This window comes from Oncorhynchus masou, chromosome 28 (genome assembly GCF_036934945.1).
Source record: "Oncorhynchus masou masou isolate Uvic2021 chromosome 28, UVic_Omas_1.1, whole genome shotgun sequence".
NCBI lineage: Eukaryota > Metazoa > Chordata > Actinopteri > Salmoniformes > Salmonidae > Oncorhynchus > Oncorhynchus masou.
In genome coordinates, this window is record NC_088239.1 from 13,212,411 (window position 1) to 13,239,212 (window position 26,802).

The 26,802-nt window shown below is 45.7% G+C and overlaps 1 protein-coding gene across 6 annotated transcripts in view; it reads right to left on the minus strand.

Moving 5' to 3' along the window:
• Positions 1 to 835: 835 nt before the first annotated feature.
• The window catches only part of LOC135517181 (TRAF2 and NCK-interacting protein kinase-like), a 67,427-nt gene continuing 41,460 nt past the window's right edge, over positions 836 to 26,802 (minus strand). For all 6 annotated transcript variants that reach the window (XM_064941261.1, XM_064941259.1, XM_064941260.1 and 3 more), the window contains 12 exons: positions 26,522 to 26,706; positions 26,334 to 26,436; positions 25,816 to 25,956; positions 18,095 to 18,206; positions 16,203 to 16,373; positions 15,983 to 16,126; positions 14,913 to 15,047; positions 14,629 to 14,729; positions 14,327 to 14,476; positions 13,711 to 13,870; positions 3,036 to 3,175; positions 836 to 2,910 (listed from right to left, as the gene is read on the minus strand). In XM_064941261.1, coding sequence (XP_064797333.1) covers positions 2,827 to 2,910; positions 3,036 to 3,175; positions 13,711 to 13,870; positions 14,327 to 14,476; positions 14,629 to 14,729; positions 14,913 to 15,047; positions 15,983 to 16,126; positions 16,203 to 16,373; positions 18,095 to 18,206; positions 25,816 to 25,956; positions 26,334 to 26,436; positions 26,522 to 26,706 — 1,626 coding nt within the window. In that variant the 3' untranslated portion in view covers positions 836 to 2,826. The remainder of the gene's footprint in view (positions 2,911 to 3,035; positions 3,176 to 13,710; positions 13,871 to 14,326; positions 14,477 to 14,628; positions 14,730 to 14,912; positions 15,048 to 15,982; positions 16,127 to 16,202; positions 16,374 to 18,094; positions 18,207 to 25,815; positions 25,957 to 26,333; positions 26,437 to 26,521; positions 26,707 to 26,802) is intronic.

Genomic DNA, 26,802 nt, shown 5'->3' on the forward strand with positions numbered 1-26,802 from the left:
GAGAGGGAATATAGGCTCACAACCCAATAATTCAATTAGGAGAAATGAGTCATTCACACAGCACATCTTTAATGCATGTTGTCATTTGGAAACATGAAGAGTGTGTGTCAGTAAGTTACATTGAAAAGTCCAAACAAAAAGCATCCAGAATCACATTAATCACCATCAGTAATCACATGTATCCAAGCTCATCAGCCATACACACTACCCCCTCTGTGTCCTGGTGTCAGAACATTAAGTCAGTAGTTAGTTCTCTTTATTACTAAACTGTAAGGACACGAGGATCCAGCGTACACATACCAGCCTAACATTGTGTTCCCTTATCAATGTTTTCACTAATTGAAAAACAAATATTTGTGACGTGAGCTTTGAGGCCCACAGTCCTGATCTGCTCTCCCCACACTTTTACATGCAGACAACCAGAACAGAACACTGGAGAACTGCTCTCAGACCAGTGGTTGAAGTGGGCTGGTGCTGACCGGTACTGGTACAGAGATCAGGCTCTTCTCATTTGCTACAGCTTGAGTACCGGCACCTCTGATAGAATAATGTGTGTGTTAGGGAGCTCAAGATGGGAGACAAAGTTGGCAGGGAGGGAATTACTTGGCCAACAGTGTGTGATGGTGCTGCTGTGCATTTTAGATTTCAGAAGACACCCAGACAGTAAAGTAAAGCAGTAGAGGACGTCTCTGTAATCATGTCTGTACAAGGAAGGACAGTTACCTTTCAACATCACATCGTGGAGTGGAGTACCAGTCTGGGGGCGGGGTTATTGTCCCAGTGATTCAGCTGAGATGAAAGCACACACACTCAGTCACTCAACACACAGACGGTCTTAACAGTGGCATAGTTTAATCCTGTACTGTTAGCAGGGAAGACAAGTCTCATATGCACACACATACTCTGATACTTACAAAATATTTAAATACAAATTATACCACGATAAAAACATTTTAGAAATCCCTTAAACCATTTTCTCTATTCTGTAGAAAGCCTTATAGTATGAACATGATGGCTGACTTTTTATAAATCATCAGTCAGATATAATGAAATGCTTAATCATATTTCTCCTACGGTTTCTTGGAATCAACCCCTTCTCTCTAACCTATACTCCTGCAGTATTCACAGATCTGACAGGACTAGATAGGAAAAAGCAAGAGGTCTGCCGACCTCAGATCTATGACGACTGAAGAGGTAAGCGATTAGTGGATGGAGTAGGCTCATGCCTATTACCCTGTGTTACATACAACGCCACATCAGTAGTCAATCATCATCATTGGTTCAGTACACACAGACACCCTCGTCCACTTTCACCAACTACCTTGGCAGATCTTATGTTACAGAGTCAGACACTGTATCCTAGAAGACTACATGTGATTCAACGTAATGGTGGAGATTCATAGTGTGGTCATTCTACCTGGCCGTCTAAAGCTAGTTTGAGTACATTTAAACGACCCCAGTGTAAGGTCCTGACTGACGCTAACATGGTGGGTCTCATTTTGGAAAGTTAATCGTCCCAAACACGCATCTCTCCAGTTAGACCTGTGTATTGCCTTAGTCAGGATTGATGATGAGTAGTATAGGTGTCACTATCCACATGTACAGAAGCAGGTGAACCAACAGAGACAGATGTGTCACTACGCACCATGTACAGAACCAGGTGAACCAAAGGAGACAGGGGAAGAGCTGGAGAAAAGAGGTGGTGTGTAGGAAGAAGTCTGACCATTAACCAACCCATACATCTGTCCCATGCAGCCATTTTTATCTCCATATCAAATCATTTCTGGGTAACAATTAAGTACCTGTGATTGTTTTCTATTAAAATGTTAAAAATAAACATTTCTTAAGCAAGAATTTTGCTAGTACTGTCTGGGAGTGGTAAGGGGAAAACAAAATTAGCTGCTATTGGCAGAAAGGATTGGAACTCTTTCTTATAGGTCTAATTCATTTACAAAAATAGTGATGTCACCATGGAAGGCTAACACTCCCACCAAAACAGGTTGAAATTCAGGAGGAAGATAAACTAAACAAACTCAGACTGCTCTCGTTCTCTCATCATCTTCTGTCTTCCTTTTGTCTGTCCTCTGTTGTTCTGTCTCAGTGGAAGAGTGTCCGATAGGAAAGCAGGTCTGTTTCAGATCATAGAATGTGGCATTTACAAATGTGTAACGATAGAAATACGGCAAATAGATTGACTGTCAAATAGAACATTCGCAGAGAAAGTGGGGAGCACAGGTGAACTAGAACAAGAATGGCATCTATGCCAAGAGTATCATTTTTTTGGTGACCATTGGTGACAATATTGATATTTTTTAAACTGCTCCAGCAGTCAGGAATATACACTCACCCCCACCATATACACAAAGGTCAGGGGTCATGACAATACCCTTGGTCGCTGACCCCTGACCCCATTAGGGAGACTACACTAGCACATCCTGTCAATACCTCCCAAAAACAAAAACACCTGGGATAAACACTGAGGCTACGTCCAAAATGCCTACTCTGACCAAAAGTATTGCACTATGTAGGAAATAGGGGGCCATCTCAGACAGAGCCTGAGAGAAACTAAGACAACAGAGAGAAAGAGTGTTGTCTGAGCGTGATCTGGAGTTGCTGTTCCTCTCTGGTTCCTCTTGTGGTTGTAGGTTGCTACTGCAGATGTCTGCCTGGATGGGAGACTGTTTCTCTCCTCCCGTCTCTGCTGAGCCGCCAGCCGCTCTGTGTTCACTCGTCTGTCTCAGTTCTCTCTCTTCATCCCTCCACCCTGACCTCTGGTTAGGTATGTACAGTATGGAGGGAAGAAGTAAGAAGGAGGGTTTGCCAGGGTTACCAGTTCATCATAGAGCTCCGGTTCAGGGTCATGAAGAAGACTTGGCTGCTCCCGCCGGAACGCACAGAGGCGAAAAACACCTGCAGACAAGCACACAGCATCATGAGGAGGGTTAGCATGTGTGCTGGCTTATATTTTTAGGATTTCTTGCAGCTTGTATGTGTGTGCTCTTAGCTTGTATATATGTGTTTGTGCTTACACACACCTTGTCGTTCCTCTCCGACAGGAACTTCAGTCGCTGAGCTCGCTTGTGCATGAAAACTCCGTCGAGGTGTCCCGTCTCCACGGAGCGGATCTCAATGGCCTTCTCTCCCCAGCCCATGATCTGGTTGGAGTGGATGTAGGCTGGGGGAGGGACAGGGACATACAGACAGGGGATTGGACAGGAGAGCACTCACTCAAACCAGTCACCCAATCACAGATCACACCCCTAGGCCACGCCTCTGGGAGGATATCATTGCAGCAGTTTCTGTTTCTAAATCTGAATGGCGGATAAAAACTCAAACACCTGAGCTATCCAGCCTGAGGGGGGATGGGGAGGGGGCAGTTTCATATGGACCCAGGGGGCAACGCTAGTAGGAGAGATCCCCAGAGTTATGGGGGGGGGGGGAGTCAAAGTGAACCGCAGAGAGCTACTAGGAGAAACGGCCATCTGAGCGTCTACTGACTGTGATGACTCTTGTATGGTGGTTCTACAGGATGGTAACCCTGCCCCTGGGTGGTAATACTGTAGCAGGAATTGTGCAGGTGATTGATGACTATGAGGATGGTTACAGGAGTAGCAGTATAAGGAAAGTTGGGTGATTTTACCTCCCAGTTCTGTCATCCAGCTCCTGTGTACTCAGGAAGTGGGCTGGCCAACGGACTGGAGTGAGTGTGTGTGTCGGTGTGGGCCTGTCTCTGTATGTGATTGTATGTACTGGTTTGTATTGGTCATGGTGGATTGGGGCTGTATATGTTGATATAGTATTTGTGTGTTGGGGCCGGGGTTGAGAGGCCTTTTAAAGGAAGGCGATATCAACTCAGGGGTAGAAGCAGGGTAGCCTAGTGGTTAGAGCGTTGGACTAGTAACCGGAAGGTTGCAAGTTCAAATCCCCGAGCTGACAAGGTACACATCTGTCGTTCTGCCCCTGAACAGGCAGTTAACCCACTGTTCCTAGGCCGTCGTCATTGAAAATAAGAATTTGTTCTTAACTGACTTGCCTAGTAAAATAAAGGTTAAAAAAAAGAAGAAAAAAAAGGTCCTAGGACTGAGTACAGTCTCAAAACACAACACAAACCCACAGTGTTTCAGACAGAGACAGAATGAGCCAAATGAAAACAGTCAATCAGGCTGACAAGACAAACTGAAGCTTGGTGTTAGAGTGGAGAGACGAAAGAGAAGCAGAGAAGCAGAGAAGGGCAGAGCTGATCTAAAGACACAGGGATCTATCAAGGTCCTTTTGAGATCTACTGGGATTAAAGCAATAGGATACTGGTTTCCCCATCACAAACTAAACCTAGCGCTGAGCTTTGTAATTAGATGTGATGGGTGTCGTTAATAGACCTGGGCCAAATATTTGAGGGCGCTTGATTTAGCTTGGAACGTACACTTTTGGTACTATTCCATGGGACAGAGGTCACTTAATCAAGCACAGCTCAAGTGCTTGAAAGTATTTGATGTATGTACATAAAGACAAAACAGAAAGTGTCACCATCCTAAAGAGAGACAGGTATATACAGTGTCAAGAAAAATTATGTGAACCCTTTGAAAATATCTGGATTTGTGCATAAATTGGTAATAACATTTGATCTGATCTTCATCTAGGTCACAACAATAGACAAACACAGTCTGCTTAAACTAACAAAACACAGACAATTATACGTTTTCATGCCTTTATTGAACACACCATGTAAACATTCACAGTGCAGGGTGGAAATAGTATATGAACCCTTGGATTTAATAACTGGTTGACCCTCCTTTGGCAGCAATAACCTCAACCAAACATTTTCTGTAGTTGTGGATCAGACCTGCACAGCAGTCAGGAGGAATTTTGGACCATTCCTCTTTACAAAACTGTCTCAGTTCAGCAATATTCTTGGGATGTCTGGTGTGAACTGCTCTTTTGAGGTCATGCCACAGCATCTCAATCGGGTTGAGGTCAGGACTCTGACTGGGCCACTCCAGAAAACGTATTTTCTTCTGCTGAAGCCGTTCTGTTGTTGATTTACTTCTATGTTTTGGGTCGTTGTCCTGTTGCATCACCCAAGTTCTGTTGAGCTTCAATTGGCGGACAGACAGCCTAACATTCTCCTGCAAAATGTCTTGATAAACTTGGGAATTAATTTTTCCGTCGATGAACGCAAGCTGTCCAGGCACTGTGGCAGCTCCAAACCATGATGCTCCCTCCACCATACTTTACAGATGGCATGAGGTTTTGATGTTGGTGTGCTGTGGATTTTTTTCTCCACACATAGTGTTGTGTGTTCCTTACAAACAACTGTAGTGTCATCTGTCCACATAATATTTTGCCAACATCAAGGTGCACTTTTGCAAACTTCAGATGTGCAGAAATGTTTTGTTTTTTTGGACAGCAGTTGCTTCTTCCGTGGTATCTTCCCATGAACACCATTCTTGTTTAGTGTTTTACGAATCATAGACTTGTCAACAGAGATGTTAGCATGTTCCAGAGATTTCTATAAGTCTTTAGCTGACACTCTAGGATTCTTCTTAACCTCATTGAGCATTCTGCTCTGTGCTCTTGCAGTCATCGTTACAGGACGGCCACTCCTAGGCAGAGTAGCAACAGTGGTGAACGTTCTCCATTTATAGACAATTTGGACTGATGAACATCAAGGCATTTAGAGATACTTTTGTAACCCTTTCCAGCTTTATGCAAGTCAACAATTCTTAATCTTAGGTCTTCTGAGATCTCTTTTGTTAGAGGCATGGTTCACATCAGGCAATGCTTCTTGTGAATAGCAAACTCATTGTGTGGTTTTTATAGAGCAAGGCAGCTCTAACCAACATCTCCAATCTCATCTCATTGATTGAACTCCAGGTTAACTGACTCCTGACTCCAATTAGCTTTTGGAGAAGTCATACTTTTTCCAACCTACGCTGTGAATGTTTAAATGTTGTAATCAATATAGACACGAAAAATACAATCATTTGTGTGTTATTAGTTTAAGCACACAACATTGTTGTGACTTAGATCAGATCAAATTTTATGACCAAGTTATGCAGAAATCCAGGTAATTCCAAAGGGTTCACATACTTTTTCTTGTCACTGTATATCGTAGACCTATAGACATACTGTTGGTCATTTACTGCATGTGGACACCTTCTCATTGAATATCTCATTCCAAAATCATGGGCATTAATATAGAGTTGGTCCCCACTTTGCTGCTATAACAGCCTCCACTCTCCTGGGAAGGCTTTCCACTAGATATTGGAACATGGCTTCCATTCAGCCACAAGAGCATCAGTGAGGTCGGACACTGATGTTGGGTGATTAGGCCTGGCTAGAAGACGCATTCCGATTCATCTCAAAGGTGTTCAATGGGGTTGAGGTTAGGGCTCTGTGCAGGCCAGTCAAGTTCTTCTACACCAATCTTAACAAAGCATTTCTGTATGGACCTGGCTTTGTGCACAGAGACATTGTCATGCAGAAAAAGGAAAGGGCCTTCCCCAAACTGTTGCCACAAAGTTGGAAGCACAGAATCGTCTAGAATGTCATTGTATGCTGTAGTGTTAACATTTCCCTTCACTGCCTAGCCAGAAACATGAAAAACAGCCCCAGACCATTATTCCTCATCCACCAAACTTTACAGTTGGCACTATGCATTGGGGCAGGTAGCGTCTCCTGGCATCCACCAAACCCAGATTCGTCTGTCGGGCTGCAAGGTAGTGAAGCGTGATTTTTCACTCCTGAAAACACGTTTCCACTGCTCCAGAGTCAAATGGTGGTGAGCTTTACACAACTCCAGCCGACGCTTGGCATTGCGCATGGTGATCTTAGGCTTGTGTGCGGCTGCTCGGCCATGGAAACCCATTTCATGAAGCTCTCGAAGAACAGTTCTTGTGCTGACGTTGCTTCCAGCGGCAGTTTGGAGCTCAGTAGTGAGTGTTCAGAGGACAGACTATTTTTTATTTCAGCACTCGCCAGTCACGTTCGGGGCTGAGCCATTGTTGCGCATAGATGTTTCTACTTCACAATAACAGCAGTTACAGATGACCGGGGCAGCTCTAGCAGGGCAGACATTTGACGAACTGACTTCTTGGAAAGGTGGCATCCAATGTGGGTGCTACGTTGAAAGTCACTGAGCTCTTCAGTCAGGCCATTCTACTGCCAAGGTTTGTCTATGTAGATTGCATGGCTGTGTGCTCCATTTTATACACCTGTCAGCAACGGGTGAGGCTGAAATAGCCGAATCCATTAATTTGAAGGTGTGTCCACACACTTTTGTATATATAGTGTCTCTTAGACCTACAGAGACAGGTAGCTATATCCTAGACCTACAGAGACAGGTAGCTATATCCTAGACCTACAGAGAGGTAGATAGATACAGTACCAGCCAAAAGTTTGGACACACCTACTTATTCAAGGATTTTTCTTTATTTTTACTATTTTCTACATTGTAGAATAATAGTGAAGGCATCAACACTATAAAATAACCCATATGGAATCATGTAGTAACCAAAAAACCCAGAACCACATGGGTGGTCATTTTGATCTCACGGGGTGAGATCTTGCGTGGAGCCCCAAATCGAGGGAGTGGTCTTGTATGTCTTCCATTTCCTAATAATTGCTCCCACAGTTGATTTCTTCAAATCAAGCTGCTTACCTATTGCAGATTCAGTCTTCCCAGCCTGGTGCAGGTCTACAATTCTGTTTCTGGTGTCCTTTGACAGCTCTTTGGTCTTGGCCATAGTGGAGTTTGGAGTGTGACTGTTTGAGGTTGCGGACAGGTGTCTTTTATACTAATAACAAGTACAAACAGGTGCCATGAATACAGGTAACGAGTGGAGGACAGAGGAGCCTCTTAAAGAAAAAGTTACAGGTCTGTGAGAGCCAGAAATCTTGCTTGTTTGTCGGTGACCAAATACTTATTTTCCACCATAATTTGCAAATAAATTCATTAAAAAAATCCTACAATGTGATTTTCTGGATTTTTTCTCCTCATTTTGTCTGTCATAGTTGAAGTGTACCTATGATGAAAATTACAGGCCTCTCTCATCTTTTTAAGTGGGAGAACTTGCACAATTGGTGGCTGACTAAATATGTTTTTGCCACACTGTATTTATTTTAAATAAAATTGCAACAAAAAAAAGGAAGAGGTTACCTTTCCGAATTTTTTCTAGCCTTAGATAGAGAGATCCTAGACCTGATTATGAGGTAGTGTCCTAGACCTATAGATTGATGGCAAATAAAATTAATTTAATAGAGAGACAGGTAGATAGAGATCCTAATTTAGAATAAGGCTAGATAAATTAACAAAATGTGGTCCTAGAAAAGGAAGAGGTCTGACCTAGAGAGACAGGTAGATAGAGATCCTAAACCTAGAATAGCACTAGTAGATATTCTAGACCTAGAGAGACAGGTAGATAGAGAGATCCTAGACCTAGAGAGACAGGTAGATAGAGAGATCCTAGACCTAGAGAGACAGGTAGATAGAGAGATCCTAGACCTAGAGAGACAGGTAGATAGAGAGATCCTAGACCTAGAGAGACCAGTAGATAGAGACATCCTAGACTTAGAGAGACAGGTAGATAGAGAGATCCTAGACCTAGAGAGACAGGTAGATAGAGAGATCCTAGACCTAGAGAGACAGGTAGATAGAGAGATCCTAGACCTAGAGAGACAGGTAGATAGAGAGATCCTAGACCTAGAGAGACGGGTAGATAGAGAGATCCTAGACCTAGAGAGACAGGTAGATAGAGAGATCCTAGACCTAGAGAGACAGGTAGATAGAGAGATCCTAGACCTAGAGAGATGGGTAGATAGAGAGATCCTAGACCTAGAGAGATGGGTAGATAGAGAGATTCTAGACCTAGAGAGATGGGTAGATAGATCATGTACAGGTAGATATCCACAATATTTCAGTATCATTTGGTTGCCAACCAAACAGCAACACAAAAATACCATTCTAACAAAGTAGCAGACAAACAGACACACAAACATTTATCCTTGTGCTGGGGACAGGGGCACGACTCGAGGGGTAGGAGGTGTGTAGGAGCATGCAGAGTGGTGTAAGTGTCTGAGTTCTACGGGTGTGTTATTATATACAGTTGAAGCCGTGTGTTATTATATACAGTTGAAGTCGAAAGTTTACATACACCTTAGCCAAATACATTTAAACTCAGTTTTTCACAATTCCTGATATTTAATCCTCGTAAAAATTCCCTGTCTTAGGTCAGTTAGGATCACCACTTTATTTTAATAATGTGAAATGTCAGAATAATAGTAGAGAGAATGATTTATTTCAGCTTTTATTTATTTCATCACATTCCCAGTGGGTCAGAAGTTTACATACACTCAATTAGTATTTGGTAGCATTGCCTTTAAATTGTTTAACTTGGGTCAAACGTTTCGGGTAGCCTTCCACAAGCTTCCCACAACAAGTTGGGTGAATTTTGTCCCATTCCTCCTGACAGAGCTGATGTAACTGAGTCAGGATTGTAGGCCTCCTTGCTCGCTCACACGTTTTCAGTTCTGCCCACAAATGTTCTATAGGATTGAGGTCAGGGCTTTGTGATGGCCACTCCAATACCTTGACTTTGTTGTCCTTAAGCCATTTGTCACAACTTTGGAAGTATGCTTGGGGCCATTGTCCATTTGGAAGACCCATTTGCAACCAAGCTTTAACTTCCTGACTGATGTCTTGAGATGTTGCTTCAATATATCCACATACTTTTCCTACCTCATGATTCCATCTATTTTGTGAAGTGCACAGGTCCCTCCTGCAGCAAAGCACCCCCACAACATGATGCTGCCACCCCCATGCTTCACAGTTGCGATGGTGTTCTTTGGCTTGCAACCATCCCCCTTTTTTCTCCAAACATAACAATGGTCATTATTGGCCAAACAGTTGTATTTTTGTTTCATCAGACAAGAGGACATTTCTCCAGAAAGTACGATCTTTGTCCCCATGTGCAGTTGCGAACCGTAGTCTGGCTTTTTAATGGTGGTTTTGGAGCAGTGGCTTCTCCCTTGCTGAGCGGCCTTTCAGGTTATGTCGATATAGGACTCGTTTTACTGTGGATATAGATACTTTTGTACCTCTTTCCTCCAGCATCTTCACAAGGTCCTTTGCTGTTGTTCTGGGATTGATTTTCCCTTTTTGCACAAAAGTATGTATGTTCATCTCTAGGAGACAGAACAAGTCTCCTTCCTGAGCGGTATGACGGCTGCGTAGTCCCATGGTGTTTATACTTGCATACTATTGTTTGTACAGATGAACGTGGTACCTTCAGGTGTTTGGAAATTGCTCCCAAGGATGAACCAGACTTGTGGAGGTCTACAGTTCTTTTTCTGAGTTCTTGGCTGATTTCTTTTGATTTTCCCATGATGTCAAGCAAAGAGGCACTGAGTTTGAAGGTAGGCCTTGAAATACATCCACAGGTACACCTCCAATTGACTCAAATGATGTCAACTAGCCTATCAGAAACTTGTAAAGCTATGACATCATTTCTGTAATTTTCCAAGCTGTTTAAAAGGCACAATCAACTTAGTGTATGTAAACTTCTGACCCACTGGAATTGTGAAACAGTGAAATATATGTGAAATAATCTGTCTATAAACAATTGCTGGAAAAATTTACTTGTGTCATGCACAAAGTAGATGTCCTAACCGACTTGACAAAACTATAGTTTGTAAACAAGACATTTCTGGACTGGTTGAAAAATGAGTTTTAATGACTCCAACCTAAGTGTATGTTAACTTCCGACTTCAACTGTATAACATGTGTAAGGGGGGGGGGGGGGGTCGGAGTCGGGTGGGAGGAGCAGGGGTGGGAGGAGCAGGGGTCGGGTGGGAGGAGCAGGGGTCAGAGTCCAGTGGGGGAGCAGGAGCAGGAGTCGGGTGGGAGGAGCAGGGGTCGGGTGGGAGGAGCAGGGGTCGGGTGGGAGGAGCAGGAGTCGGAGTCCAGTGGGAGGAGCAGGAGTCGGGTGGGAGGAGCAGGAGTCGGGTGGGAGGAGCAGGGATCGGGTGGGAGGAGCAGGGGTCGGGTGGGAGGAGCAGGGGGTCGGGTGGGAGGAGCAGGGGTCGGAGTCCGGTGGGAGGAGCAGGGGTCGGGTGGGAGGAGCAGGGGTCGGGTGGGAGGAGCAGGGGTCGGAGTCCAGTGGGAGGAGCAGGGGTCGGGTGGGAGGAGCAGGGGTCGGGTGAGAGGAGCAGGGGTCGGGTGGGAGGAGCAGGGGTCGGGTGGGAGGAGCAGGGGTCGGGTGAGAGGAGCAGGGGTCGGGTGGGAGGAGCAGGGGTCGGGTGGGAGGAGCAGGGGTCGGAGTCCAGTGGGAGGAGCAGGGGTCGGAGTCCAGTGGGAGGAGCAGGGGTCGGAGTCCAGTGGGAGGAGCAGGGGTCGGAGTCCAGTGGGAGGAGCAGGGGTCGGAGTCCAGTGGGAGGAGCAGGGGTCGGAGTCCAGTGGGAGGAGCAGGGGTCGAGGACGCAAGAATCAAGGTTTTATTGTTCTTAGTTTTTATGACCGTTCTATGTGTTTTTGTTATCGTTTCCTTCGCTCCTTCTGTGCACTATGCTCCTTCCCACTCACACACCAAGCCCCTCCCCCTGCCACTCACAAAAATAACAATGAAAGATAACTTCTTCCTCTCTGAGAACAAGCAGTTTAAACTAAACTACTAACTATTTGCATTTGAGGTTTGGTCCAACAGAAATTGGTCATATGGACACAAACACTTAGAGACATTATTTTACTGTAATAGACGAGAACTTAAACTCTCTTACAATACCCTTTTAAAGTCTCAACTCCTAAAATGTTGAACAGAGCAGACCCTGCTGAATTGAGTGTCAATAAACATGATTGTGGAAAGTTAATGCTCCGTTTGTCACGGGCGGCATTGCCGTACAGCTAGCTGCATTATAGCCACAGACTGTCATGGGCTAGCTGTGTAGTCTGTGTTTAATAAATGTGCAATGAACACAAAAAGACACATTTATAACAGGAATTGGCAACTTGTTCTGAGAAATAAGCATTGTCTTATCCAGGTAGGCTACTTCAGTATGTTAAAGTGAACGGCTGCTCAGACAGGAGATGGACAGGAGGGTGTATATATAATAGTTCAACTGTTCTACCTTGTTAGCATATAAACGATTATCTGGCTACTCACTACCACGTGGGTTTGCGCTTGAGAGATTGTTCATGAGACCTGTGTTAGATTTTCTAAAAGGCCTGCTACAAAATGTTCATTATTAGTGGTTGTGCATGAATTTGCATTTTCATAGACAGAAAAAAGCAGGGTGAACTATTTCAATAAAATAATTTGTGGGTCTTATGGTTTAGTCCAGGTCTCTTGGTTTAGTCCAGGTCTCATGGTTTAGTCCAGGTCTCATGGTTTAGTCCAGGTCTCATGGTTTAGTCCAGGTCTCATGGTTTAGTCCAGGTCTCATGGTTTAGTCCAGGTCTCATGGTTTAGTCCAGGTCTCATGGTTTAGTCCAGGTCTCATGGTTTAGTCCAGGTCTCATTTTACATGCAGTGTTTTGACCTTTGTGCATAAAAGCTTATTTAGAGAATTGTATTTATTTATTTTCTTATCGAGGGGGGGGGGGGTTGTGAGTAGTAGTGTGGAATAGTGAGGGATAGTGTGGAATAGTGAGGGGTAGTGCGTGTGAGAGGCATAGAAGTGTGTGTGAGTGGGGCAGTGAGAGTTGTGTATATAGTGTGTGTGAGGGGGGCAGTGAGAGTTGTGTATATAGTGTGTGTGAGGGGGGCAGTGAGAGTTGTGTATATAGTGTGTGTGAGGGGGCAGTGAGAGTTGTGTATATAGTGTGTGTGAGGGGGCAGTGAGAGTGGTGTATATAGTGTGTGTGAGGGTGCAGTGAGAGTTGTGTATATAGTATGTGTGAGGGGGGGCAGTGAGAGTTGTGTATATAGTGTGTGTGAGGGGGCAGTGAGAGTGGTGTATATAGTGTGTGTGAGGGGGGGCAGTGAGAGTGGTGTATATAGTGTGTGTGAGGGGGGCAGTGAGAGTGGTGTATAGTGTATGTGAGGGGGCAGTGAGAGTTGTGTATATAGTGTGTGTGAGGGGGCAGTGAGAGTTGTGTATATAGTGTGTGTGAGGGGGCAGTGAGAGTGGTGTATATAGTGTGTGTGAGGGGGGCAGTGAGAGTGGTGTATATAGTGTGTGTGAGGGGGGCAGTGAGAGTGGTGTATAGTGTATGTGAGGGGGGCAGTGAGAGTTGTGTATATAGTGTGTGTGAGGGGGCAGTGAGAGTGGTGTATATAGTGTGTGTGAGGGGGCAGTGAGAGTGGTGTATATAGTGTGTGTGGGGGGGGCAGTGAGAGTTGTGTATATCGTGTGTGTGAGGGGGGCAGTGAGAGTTGTGTATATCGTGTGTGTGAGGGGGGCAGTGAGAGTGGTGTATAGTGTATGTGAGGGGGGCAGTGAGAGTGGTGTATATAGTGTGTGTGAGGGGGCAGTGAGAGTAGTGTATATAGTGTGTGTGAGGGTGCAGTGAGTTGTGTATATAGTATGTGTGAGGGGGGGCAGTGAGAGTTGTGTATATAGTGTGTGTGAGGGGGCAGTGAGAGTTGTGTATATAGTTTGTGTGAGGGGGGCAGTGAGAGTTGTGTATATAGTGTGTGTGAGGGGGGCAGTGAGAGTGGTGTATATAGTGTGTGTGAGGGGGGCAGTGAGAGTGGTGTATATAGTGTGTGTGTGACCTACCAACAGATGTAGGCATCTCTCCCCACTGCAGCACCACGTCTTTAGTGATGCGTCCGTAGGTGTTGACATAGACGCCCTCGTCCTCGTAACACAGCAGCATCTCCATCCCGTCGGTCCGCGGCAGCACCACGATGGCATGGGGCGTCACCTGACTCTGAATCTGCCGGGGGCGATAGATACCACACAGTGGAGGGGTGGGGTGGCATCAGCCTGGCGGGCACAGAGCACGACCCCCACAACTCCTCTACCTCTTTCTTTCCCGTATTTCTCTAAATGTCTGTCTTCTTTCCCCCCCTCCCTGTCTTGTGGCCAGCTCCCCACCCCCCTGTGTGAGGAGAAACTGCTGCAACAATGGAATCTCCCACTCCAACATTCACACAATCACCATGGTAACACAGAATGTAAACAAAATAGCATCGTCATGGTTTGAACAACAAATGGTAAACGTCATGGTATTTGAGCCCTGAAACCACAACTACCACACAGTAGGTACGGTTACCATTTAAGAGGTCATAGTTCAAAGGGAAACCAACGGCTCACCACCAGAGTGGAGAAATCAGATGTTACCTGGTTCAGGTTTCCTTCTCTGAGCGCACACACACACTCACACTCTTACGTGGGAGGGAATGTAGATGTCATAAGGGTTGCCAGAGTCGACATCAATGACATGGAACCCGACGCTGGAGCCATAGATAACCTTTAACCTCTGACCCTCCTCCACCGTCAGGTCAACCAGCTGGGGGTGGTGCTGCAGGTCAGTGAACGACTGACAGACAGACAGAACAAGAGACAGCAGGGAATAGAGAAAGAGATACTGTGATCACTGATGTGTGGGGAGCGTTTTGCTTAAAAATGGCTGCTGGGCATCACCCAGGTGATCGTGGAGGAAATGAGATCATACTGGTGTGTGTGTGTTACCTTGAAAGCCATGAACTTGTGGTAGGGTTTGGGTGCCCAGGCAAAGATCTCCACTGAGTTCTTCAGAGCGATGACCAGAAACTTGATCCTCTCATACTTCACTGGAAACAGCACACACACAGGAGAATCAATCACTCACTGAGACTTGTTAGTAACCCGTGATAATGCCTAGGCTTTAGCTCAATGGGCTAATGCAACACACAGGTTTAAACTTCACCCAGCCACCACCACCTCCGGGACGCACGCGCGTGCACACACACACACACACACACACACACACATACCAACTTTGTAGTGCACACAGCCCTCCAGCTCTCCTACAGTGACCCAGCCCTGCTTCTTCTCCACCTCGGGGTCGTTGTGTAATATCCTGTTCCTCAGCCAGGACAGGTAGTACACACGCAACTTATTCTTCTTCCCTGAAGAGAGAGGGGGGAGAGAGTAGAAGAGAGAGGGGAAAGGAGAAGAGGGAGGAGAGAGAGGGGAGGGGAGGGAGCAGAAGAGAGAGGGGAAAGGAGAAGAGGGAGGAGAGAGGGGGGAGGGAGTAGAAGAGAGAGGAGGGAGTAGAAGAGAGGGGAGGGAGTAGAAGAGAGGGGAGGGAGTAGAAGAGAGGGGAGGGAGTAGAAGAGAGGGGAGGGAGTAGAAGAGAGGGGAGGGAGTAGAAGAGAGGGGAGGGAGTAGAAGAGAGGGGAGGGAGTAGAAGAGAGGGGAGGGAGTAGAAGAGAGAGGGGAAAGGAGAAGAGGGAGGAGAGAGAGAGGAGAGGGAGTAGAGAGAGAGGAGAGGGAGTAGAAGAGAGGGGAAAGGAGAAGAGGGAGGAGAGAGGGGGGGGAGGGAGTAGAAGAGAGAGGGGAAAGGAGAAGAGGGAGGAGAGGGGGAGGGGAGGGAGTAGAAGAGAGGGGAAAGGAGAAGAGGGAGGAGAGAGAGGAGAGGGAGTAGAAGAGAGAGGGAAAGGAGAAGAGGGAGGAGAGAGGGAGGGAAAGGAGAAGAGGGAGGAGAGAGGGGGAGGGAGTAGAAGAGAGAGGGGAAAGGAGAAGAGGGAGGAGAGAGGGGGGAGGGAGTAGAAGAGAGAGGGGAAAGGAGAAGAGGGAGGAGAGAGGGGGGAGGGAGTAGAAGAGAGAGGGGAAAGGAGAAGAGGGAGGAGAGAGGGGGGAGGGAGGGAAAAGTCTTCAGCCTGTTAGCTCTTTGAGAGTGATCTTCCAATCTGAACAAAGCATCACTACAGGCCTCGAGTTGTTCAGAAAACACAAGTCTGCCTTTTGAGCCCGGACAGTCAAAACCACAACACTCGGCTCCGATGGAGCTCCAGAACCGTTTGGTAAGGTCCGATTGTGTTTAAGTAGCAGTCAGTCCTACCTGATATGGTGACCAGGACATTGAGGCCCTCCAAAACGTCCATCTGTTGGAAGCGCCGGCGGTTGATCAGGTTATAGACCTTCCCCTGACCACTACGGTCCAGCAACATCAGGCCGTTCTCTGTCCCCACCAGCAGGTTCACACCTAGACACACACAAATAATAAAACACACACAATAGCACAATGTGTGTATATGTACTGTATAGTTTAAGTCTCTTACCCCAGAGAGCAGCACACAGTATCTCAGAGTTGAAGCGTTTCTTGTATTTGCGTATCTCAGGCGTGTCGCTGTGAGGTCGTATGTTGGTCGGGTTCACGTTGACCACGCTGATCTTTCTGGCCTCGTTCAGTCTGGCCTGCTCCTGAAGCAGCAGCTCGTTCGCAAAGTGGGCTGCAACCACAGGGTAACATTACACTAACGCTCACATAACCTTTCAAACTTACAACCACAGGACAACCTTAAAACACAAAGAAACATTTGCACAACCTACTGATTCCTAAGCAATTCACTGGCAAGAGGAGCTTGAGCAAGAAGCCATTGGTGATAGCTACTTCTATAAAGGAACATTTGACTTACTATGACTGTGATATGTGGATGTCTCACCTAGCTATCTTAAAGCTAGAGTCCTTAATTTAAACATTAACACAGTGGCACTCAGCCTCTGTTTTGGTAAAAAGCTGAGTGATGGACCTGGAGAAATGTAACCAATCTCAAATTCATAGACAGAGATATGGATGCAAAGACTGACCATCTGTGATATCAACATTACAGTTCTAACCATGTTTTGAGGCTATACAGTGTTTGATTACATTTACATTGTTTAGTAACATTGGAGTAAAACAAGCTTACAGTGCAAGTATTCAGACCCCTTTACCTCTTCCACATTGTTACATCACAGCCTTATTCTAAAATGAATCAAATAAAACAAAACATTCTCCTCTATCTACACACAATACCCTATAAGGACAAAGCGAAAACAGAGTTTTTTTTAAATGTTTGCACATTTATTAAAAATTAAATCGGACCCTTTGCTGTGAGACTCGAAATTGAAAAAATTTCCTGTTTCCATTATTCACCCTTGATGTTTCTACAACTTGATTGGAGTCCACCTGTGGTAAATTCAGTTGATTGGACATGATTTGGAGGAGTGGCCAAGATTCTCTGGTCAGATGAAAGCAAGATTGAACTCTTAGGCCTGAATGCCAAGTGTCACGTCTGGAGGAAACCTGGCACCATCCCTACGGTGAAGCATGGTGGTGGCAGCATCATGTATGTGGGGATGTTTTTCAGCAGCAGGGACTTGGAGATTAGTCAGGATCGAGGGAAAGATGAACGGAGCAAAGTACAGAGTTTCTTGATGAAAACCTGCTGCATAGAGCTCAGGATCTCAATCTGGGAGAAGGTTCACCTTCCAACTGCACAACAACCCTAAGCACACAACCAAGACATTGCAGGAGTGGCCAGAGCCCGGACCTGAACTCGATCGAACTTCTCTGGAGAGACCTGAAAATAGCTGTGCTGCGTCGCTCCCCATCCAACCTGACAGAGCTTGAGAGGATCTGCAGATAAGAATGGGAGAAACTCCCCAAATACAGGTGTGCCAAGCTTGTAGCATCATACCCAAGAAGACTTGATCTCTGCCAAAGGTGTATCAACAAAGTACTCAGTAAAGGGTCTGAATACTTATGTAAATGTGATAGTTTTCATTTTTAATAAATTTGTAATAAATGCGAACATTTCTAAGAAACAGTTTTTGTTTGGTCTTTATGGGGAATTGTGTGTAGATTGATGAGGGGGAAAAACAATTGAATCCATTTTAGAATAAGGCTGTAATGTAAGAAAATGTGGAACAGTGAAGGGGTCTGAATACTTTCTGAATGCACCGTATATTTTGGGTTCTGATGAGGTACGTCAGTTGAACTAAGCTCATGAGGCATTTATAAGTTATATTCTTCAAGAATCTATATTGTATCATTCATTTCTAAGTTTAAAAAAAATATTGATGTAACAACCAAGGATTCTAGCTTCAGGATGAAGGAACTAACTAACTGTAAGTCACTCTGGATAAGAGCGTCTGCTAAATGACTCAAATGTAAAGATAACAGACTCACCGGACGCAGAGTTTTCATCATCATCATCATCCTCAGTGGGGGAGGTTCCGTAGACTCGTGGATCAACGAATGGCGTGAAGGAGGAGGACTTGGAGCCACTGCCCATGCCGTACTGCCAATCAGAGAGAGGGTTGGGATCAGTGCCTCAGAGCATCAGGTCTCAGAGGTATCCCAGACCACGTGATCTGACCAGGAAAAACTACAGGCCCAAATTTCTGTCCTTTGAGGTAACAGGTAGCCAGGTGGGAGGGTTTTCAGCATAATCTAACAGGTAGCCAGGTGGGAGGATTTTCAGCATAATCTAACAGGTTAGCCAGGTGGGAGGGTTTTCAGCATAATCTAACAGGTAGCCAGGTGGGAGGGTTTTCAGCATAATCTAACAGGTAGCCAGGTGGGAGGGTTTTCAGCATAATCTAACACAGTGGTCACCAACCAGTTGATTGGTATCTTCATAGCATTCCTAGTCGATCACCAAGCATTTCTGTGGAAAAGCCAACGATAAAGGCTTGCACTCAGTTTTTGTTATCCGTATTGCGCTGTTGGCGGAGGTGCACTTGATTCATTAAACCTTTGTATCAAATAACATTTTATGGACACATACACATGGTTAGCAGATGTTAATGCGAGTGTAGCGGATTCTTGTGCTTTTAGTTCCCGACAGTGCAGTAATATCTAACAAGTAATCTAACAATTCCCAACAACTACCTTATACACACATCTAAAGGGATGGAATAAGAATATGCACAAAAACACATATGGATGAGCGATGGCCGAGCGGCATAGGCAAGGTGCCATAGACGGTATAAAATACAGTATATACATGTAAGATGAGTAATGTAAGATACAGTGCCTTGCGAAAGTATTCGGCCCCTTGAACTTTGCGACCTTTTGCCACATTTCAGGCTTCAAACATAAAGATATAAAACTGTATTTTTCTTGTGAAGAATCAACAACAAGTGGGACACAATCATGAAGTGGAACGACATTTATTGGATATTTCAAACTTTTTTAACAAATCAAAAACTGAAAAATTGGGCGTGCAAAATTATTCAGCCCCCTTAAGTTAATACTTTGTAGCGCCACCTTTTGCTGCGATTACAGCTGTACGTCGCTTGGGGTATGTCTCTATCAGTTTTGCACATCGAGAGACTGACATTTTTTCCCATTCCTCCTTGCAAAACAGCTCGAGCTCAGTGAGGTTGGATGGAGAGCATTTGTGAACAGCAGTTTTCAGTTCTTTCCACAGATTCTCGATTGGATTCAGGTCTGGACTTTGACTTGGCCATTCTAACACCTGGATATGTTTATTTTTGAACCATTCCATTGTAGATTTTGCTTTATGTTTTGGATCATTGTCTTGTTGGAAGACAAATCTCCGTCCCAGTCTCAGGTCTTTTGCAGACTCCATCAGGTTTTCTTCCAGAATGGTCCTGTATTTGGCTCCATCCCATCTTCCCATCAATTTGAACCATCTTCCCTGTCCCTGCTGAAGATAAGCAGGCCCAAACCATGATGCTGCCACCACCATGTTTGACAGTGGGTATGGTGTGTTCAGGGTGATGAGCTGTGTTGCTTTTACGCCAAACATAACGTTTTGCATTGTTGCCAAAAAGTTCAATTTTGGTTTCATCTGACCAGAGCACCTTCTTCCACATGTTTGGTGTGTCTCCCAGGTGGCTTGTGGCAAACTTTAAACAACACTTTTTATGGATATCTTTAAGAAATGGCTTTCTTCTTGCCACTCTTCCATAAAGGCCAGATTTGTGCAATATACGACTGATTGTTGTCCTATGGACAGTCTCCCACCTCAGCTGTAGATCTCTGCAGTTCATCCAGAGTGATCATGGGCCTCTTGGCTGCATCTTTGATCAGTCTTCTCCTTGTATGAGCTGAAAGTTTAGAGGGACGGCCAGGTCTTGGTAGATTTGCAGTGGTCTGATACTCCTTCCATTTCAATATTATCGCTTGCACAGTGCTCCTTGGGATGTTTAAAGCTTGGGAAATCTTTTTGTATCCAAATCCGGCTTTAAACTTCTTCACAACAGTATCTCGGACCTGCCTGGTGTGTTCCTTGTTCTTCATGATGCTCTCTGCGCTTTTAACGGACCTCTGAGACTATCACAGTGCAGGTGCATTTATACGGAGACTTGATTACACACAGGTGGATTGTATTTTCAGGTATATTGTATCATCATTAGTCATTTAGGTCAACATTGGATCATTCAGAGATCCTCACTGAACTTCTGGAGAGAGTTTGCTGCACTGAAAGTAAAGGGGCTGAATAATTTTGCACGCCCAATTTTTCAGTTTTTGATTTGTTAAAAAAGTTTGAAATATCCAATAAATGTCATTCCACTTCATGATTGTGTCCCACTTGTTGTTGATTCTTCATAACAAATACAGTTTTATATCTTTATGTTTGAAGCCTGAAATGTGGCAAAAGGTCGCAAAGTTCAAGGGGGCCGAATACTTTCGCAAGGCACTGTATGTTAACATTATTAAAGTGGCATTGTTTAAAGTGACGAGTGATCCATTTATTAAAGTGGCCAGTGATTTGAATCTCTATTAAGACAGCAGCCTCTCTTAGTTAGTGATTGCTGTTAAGCAGTCTGATGGCCTTGAGATAGAAGCTGTTTTTCAGTCTCTCTGTCCCAGCTTTGATGCACCTGTACTGACCTCGCCTTCTGGACGGTAGCGGGGTGAAGAGGCAGTGACTCGGGTGGTTGTTGTCCTTTGATTATCATTTTGGCCTTCCTGTGACATCGGGTGCTGTAGGTGTCTTGGAAGGCAGGTAGTTTGCCCCCGGTGATGCGTTGTGCAGACCGCACCACCCTCTGGAGAGCCTTGTGGTTGAGTGCGGTTGCCATACCAGGCGGTGATACAGACTGACAGGATGCTGTTCATTGTGCATCTGTAAAAGTTTGTCAGGGTTTTAGGTGTCAAGCCAAATTTCTTCAGCCTCCTGAGGTTGAAGAGGCACTGTTGCTTCTTCTTCACCACACTGTCTGTGTGGGTGGACCATTTCAGTTTGTCTGTGATGTGTACGCCGAGGAACTTAAAACTTTGCACCTTCTCCACTGCTGTCCCTTCGATATGGACAGGGGGTGCTCCCTCAGCTGTTTCCTGAAGTCCACGATCATCTCCTTGGTTTTGTTGATGTTGAGTGAGAGGTTGTTTTCCTGACACCACACTCCAAGTGCCCTCACCTCCTCCATAGAGACTGTCTCGTCATTGTTGGAAATCAAGCCCACTACTGTTGTGTCATCTGCAAACTTGATGATTGAGTTGGAGGTGTGCGTGGCCATGCAGTTATGGGTCAACAGGGAGTACCGGAGGGAGTTGAGCACGCACCCTTGTGGGGCCCAAGTGTTGGTCACTTTTAGTGGAGATGTTGTTTCCTACCTTCACCACCTGGGAGCGGCCCATCAGAAAGTCCAGGACCCAATTGCACAGGATGGGGTTGAGACCCAGGGCCTCCAGCTTAATAATGAGCTTGGAGGGTACTATGGTGTTGAATGCTGAGCTGTAGTCAATGAACAGCATTCTTACATAGGTATTCCTCTTGTCCAGGTAGGAGAGGGCAGTGTGCAGTGTGATGGCGATTGTTGGGGCGGTATTCAAACTGAAGTGGGTCTAGGGTGGCCGGTAAGGTGGAGGCGATATCATCCTTGACTAGTCTCTCAAAGCACTACGTGGTGACAGAAGTGAGTGCTATGGGGCGACAGTCATTTAGTTCAGTTATCTTTGCCTTCTTGGGTACAGGAACAATGGTGGCCGTCTTGAAGCATGTGGGGACAGCAGACTGGGATAGGGAGCGATTGAATATGTCTGTAAACACACCAGCCAGCTGGTCTGCACATGCTCTGAGGGCGCGGCTAGGGATTGCATCTGGGCCAGCACAGCAGCTTTGCGAGAGTTAACACGTTTAAATGTCTTACTCACGTCAGCCATGGAGAAGGAGATGGGGGGACACAGTTCTTGTTAGCGGGCCGCGATGGTGGCACGATATTATCCTCAAAGCTGGCAAAGAAGGTGTTTAGTTTGTCTAGAAGCGAGACGTCGGTGTCCGTGCCGTGGCTGGTTTTCTTTTTGTAGTCTGTGATTTCCTGTAGACCCTGCCACATAGGTCTCGTGTCTGAGCAGTTGAATTGGGACTGTACTTTGTCACTTCGATTGCCTTGCGGAGGGAATAACTACACTGTTTATATTCGGCCATATTCCCAGTCATCTTTCCATGGTTAAATGTGGTGGATCGCGCTTTCAGTTTTGTATCCATCCACAGTTTCTGATTAGGGCAGGTTAATATTCAGTGGGTGCATCTCCGATGCACTTCCTTATAAACTCACTCACCGAGTCAGCGTATAGATCGATGTTATTCTCTGAGGCTCTCTCAGACCGACGTTGAATGATCCTAATCACGGGTATATCCTGTTTGAGTTTCTGCCTATAAGACGGTAGGAGCAAGATGGAGTCGTGGTCGAATTTGCCAAAGGGAGGGCGAGGGAGGGGCTTGTATGCATCGCGGATGTTAGAAAAAATCCACCTTTATAATAAAGCATTACATGCATAATCGCATTTGCGATCACTTTTGAGAATGGTGTTTTCCCGCTAAGTGATTGCATTTTGGAACCTTTCCCTTCTAGCCTTCTACCGTTTGTAGCACATTGCTGTACTTAGAAGGTAAAGAAATAGAAAATACGTTCTGATCTGTTGCATCAGCCTCATTGCTATTAAACATTTTTTTTAGATTCTAGTGGTTGTATTAATTTGGGATCTATCGCATCCCACAACTGTCCCAGACTATGTTTGTAATATTTATTTCTCGCACAAAAGGACAAGTTGACCAATAGAACAGGTAAACTTTTGTACTATGGGGGATAGTAGTAGTCAATAGTAGATTGACATAGACTAGTGCTTTTGCTGTTCGTTAGGCCTACTCACCTTGTTGGGTGACGAAAAGTAAACGTGGACAGTTCTTCCAACATCTTCAATGAGCGCCTTGGAAATCGATAAGGACGCGCGCACTTGTGTCCCCAACGTGTCTGTCTTCACTTGTAGCCTGTGAGAAGGCCCGATCACATGACGGGCATTGGCTAAACTGAATTGAGATATCTGAGAGAGCCATGTGAGTGAAAGGTGCTACGGAGCACGAGAGAATTTGTATTATTATTTTCAGCCCAAGGGCACAATGGCCACTGGCCGCTAAAAGGCATGGATTTTTATAGGGAGCATTACGGGCGCATTACTGGGAAATTCAAGTTATTATTAAGTGCTTCTCAAATTGTGAATGAGAGACTGATGAAGTGTGTGCAGCCTGCACAAAAAAAAAGCTGAGCTCATGCCTTTCATGTAACTTTTTTCAAATCTTCATTAGAGTCGCATCATGCAAAAAAAAAAAAACATATAGCCCAACATTTGCATATCACAACTAAAGTTGCATAAATAACTGCCATAGCAAGATCAGGGCCTAACATAAGGACGACTCAGAGTATTCTATTCTTCTGAAATAGACTAAATTTTCTTCATATGATGTTTCTTTAGACCTGCCTAAAATAAATAATGGATATATTGTGATGGTGACAATACTAAAATGATTTAAAAAACTTTTTTCTCAAAAGTTATTCGTGGAAGCCAGTAGATGCTAAACATGTTTATGTTAATTAACGGTCAACTAGTGAGACCGGCAGTTATTTGCTTGACAATCACCGGCTGACAAAATTTAATGACCTCCACTGCACTAATCTTGACTCAGAAAAGGTTGGTGATCACTGCTCTAACGGGTTGCCAGAGTGGAAAGTGTGTTGAGCAACATTAGACTTGGTTTGCCATGCACACACAACATGCAGGAGAGAGAGGAGAGCATGTGACCATCAGCAGCAAAGGAAGAGAATGGATGGGAGAAATGGATATGGATTAGGGTGGGTTTAGTCTCAAGAGCCAAACAGACTAGGTTTTCCAAGTCAAACTAGAGGGGAGGGTGAGTGTTTCTTCTTCTTCTTCAGTTTTAGGACGCAGAGAGAACACAAGGGAACAGAGGCAACGGGCTCAGGTGTAGGGTTCTGTGTGCAGTGAGGTTGTGTGTAGATGACTAGCATGTAGGGGGGTTGTGTGTAGATGACTAGCATGTAGGGGGGTTGTGTGTAGATGACTAGCATGTAGGGGGGGTTTTGTGTAGATGACTAGCATGTAGGGGGTGTTGTGTGTAGATGACTAGCATGTAAGGGGGGTTGTGTGTAGATGACTAGCATGTAGCATGCATGTAAGGGGGGGGGGGTTGTGTGTAGATGACTAGCATGTAGGGGGGTTTTGTGTAGATGACTAGGTAGGGGGTGTTGTGTGTAGATGACTAGCATGTAGATGACTAGCATGTAGGGGGCTGTGTGTAGGGGGTTGTGTGTAGATGACTAGCATGTAAGGGGGGTTGTGTGTAGATGACTAGCATGTAAGGGACTAGGTAGGGGGTTGTGTGTAGATGACTAGCATGTAGGGGGGTTGTGTGTAGATGACTAGATGACTAGCATGTAAGGGGGGTTGTGTGTAGATGACTAGCATGTAAGGGGGGTTGTGTGATGAGCATGGCATGTTGTGTGTAGATGACTAGCATGTAGGGGGTAGTGTAGCATGTGTGTGTAGATGACTAGCATGTAGGGGGGTTGTGTGTAGATGACTAGCATGTAGGGGGTGTTGTGTGTAGAGATGACTAGCATGTAAGGGGGTTGTGTGTAGATGACTAGCATGTAGGGGGTGTGTTAGCATGTGGGGGCTGTGTGTAGATGACTAGCATGTAAGGGGGGTTGTGTGTAGATGACTAGCATGTAAGGGGGTTGTGTGTAGATGACTAGCATGTAGGGGGGTTGTGTGTAGATGACTAGCATGTAAGGGGGGTTGTGTGTAGATGACTAGCATGTAAGGGGGTTGTGTGTAGATGACTAGCATGTAAGGGGGTTGAGATGACTAGCATGTAAGGGGGTTGTGTGTAGATGACTAGCATGTACTGTGTGTAGATGACTAGCATGTAAGGGGGTTGTGTGTAGATGACTAGCATGTAGGGGGTTGTTGTAGATGACTAGCATGTAGATGACTAGCATGTAGGGGGTTGTGTGTAGATGACTAGCATGTAGATGACTAGCATGTAGGGGGTTGTGTGTAGATGACTAGCATGTAAGGGGGTTGTGTGTAGATGACTAGCATGACTAGCATGTAGGGGGGTTGTGTGTAGATGACTAGCATGTAGGGGGGGTTGTGTGTAGATGACTAGCATGTAAGGGGGGTTGTGTGTAGATGACTAGCATGTAGGGGGGTTTGTGTAGATGACTAGCATGTAGGGGGTGTTGTGTGTAGATGACTAGCATGTAAGAGGGGTTGTGTGTAGATGACTAGCATGTAAGGGGGGTTGTGTGTAGATGACTAGCATGTAGGGGGGTTGTGTAGATGTAGATGACTAGCATGTAAGGGGGTTGTGTGTAGATGACTAGCATGTAAGCATGTAGGGGGCTGTGTAGGACTAGCATGTAGGGGGCTGTGTGTAGATGACTAGCATGTAAGGGGGGTTGTGTGTAGATGACTAGCATGTAAGGGGAGTTGTGTGTAGATGACTAGCATGTAAGGGGGTTGTGTGTAGATGACTAGCATGTAAGGGGGTTGTGTGTAGATGACTAGCATGTAAGGGTGTAGGGAGCAAGGTCGCAAGCAGTTGGGGTGTAGGGGTCTAGTGAACCTACTTCGAAGTGGCTGCGCCCAGAGCCATTGCCAGGGGAGACCAGGGGGGAAGGGCTTTGCTGCACCAGATCGGGCAGATTGGCGTTGCCGAAGAAACCGTTGTTGTCAGCGAGAGCGGAGCTCCGCCTCCCGTCCCCATAGGTCTGGAACAGAGAGAGAGTGAGGGGCACTCTAGGCACTAATCTAAGGTCAGATGAATGTATTTCCTTGTGATGGGTAGGATTTGGGAAGAGTAAGCGGATTCTAGATTTGAGGTTGAGGTAAGGTTGGAATCTAATGGTTAAGGTTAGGTTTAGGGGGTTCATCTGGATCTGTGGTTAAGGGGTACATCCTGCCCCTGATATGGAAGGTGGGTGAACCCAGAGGAGTGAAGAAGCAGAGTAACAACTGGTGACAATGCAGAGACGAACACGCACACACAGCACACCCACGAGCTGAGTGCATGCCTGGATGCTGGGTGTTGAGTTGTGTATAAAACGGCAGTGTGGAGCCCTGGGGTCAGGGATTGAAGGTGACTGACCTCTCTCATCATCAGGGAGCTGTCTTGGGAACTGTTGCCGTGGGAATCATCATGTCCTCCCATCACACCGTACGACTCACCTCCACTCTGCCCTGCAGCCGGCCTGACACACACAAGTTTAAAATATATAGCTAAACTGCTGACACACACTCACTTTGTAATACACACACTTTCTAACACACACTCACATGATGCGTGGGATGTCGCTGACAGACACAGAGCCGTCGTTACTCCTTCCCCCTCCCTCCTCTCCGTCCTCGTCGCTCTGTGACTCATCACTGGACGAGGAGTAGTCCGTCACCTTGACGGGCGGGCGGTTAGGTTCCTCCCCCTGGCGCAGCTCCCTCAGCTCCTTGGCCAGAGCCGTCAGGTCCTGGAGGTCAAAGGTCAGGAGAGGGTATTATAAAAAGGTCAGTACTCAGGCGGTGGATGCGGTAACAGTTGCATTGATTCATGGGCAATATTTTTT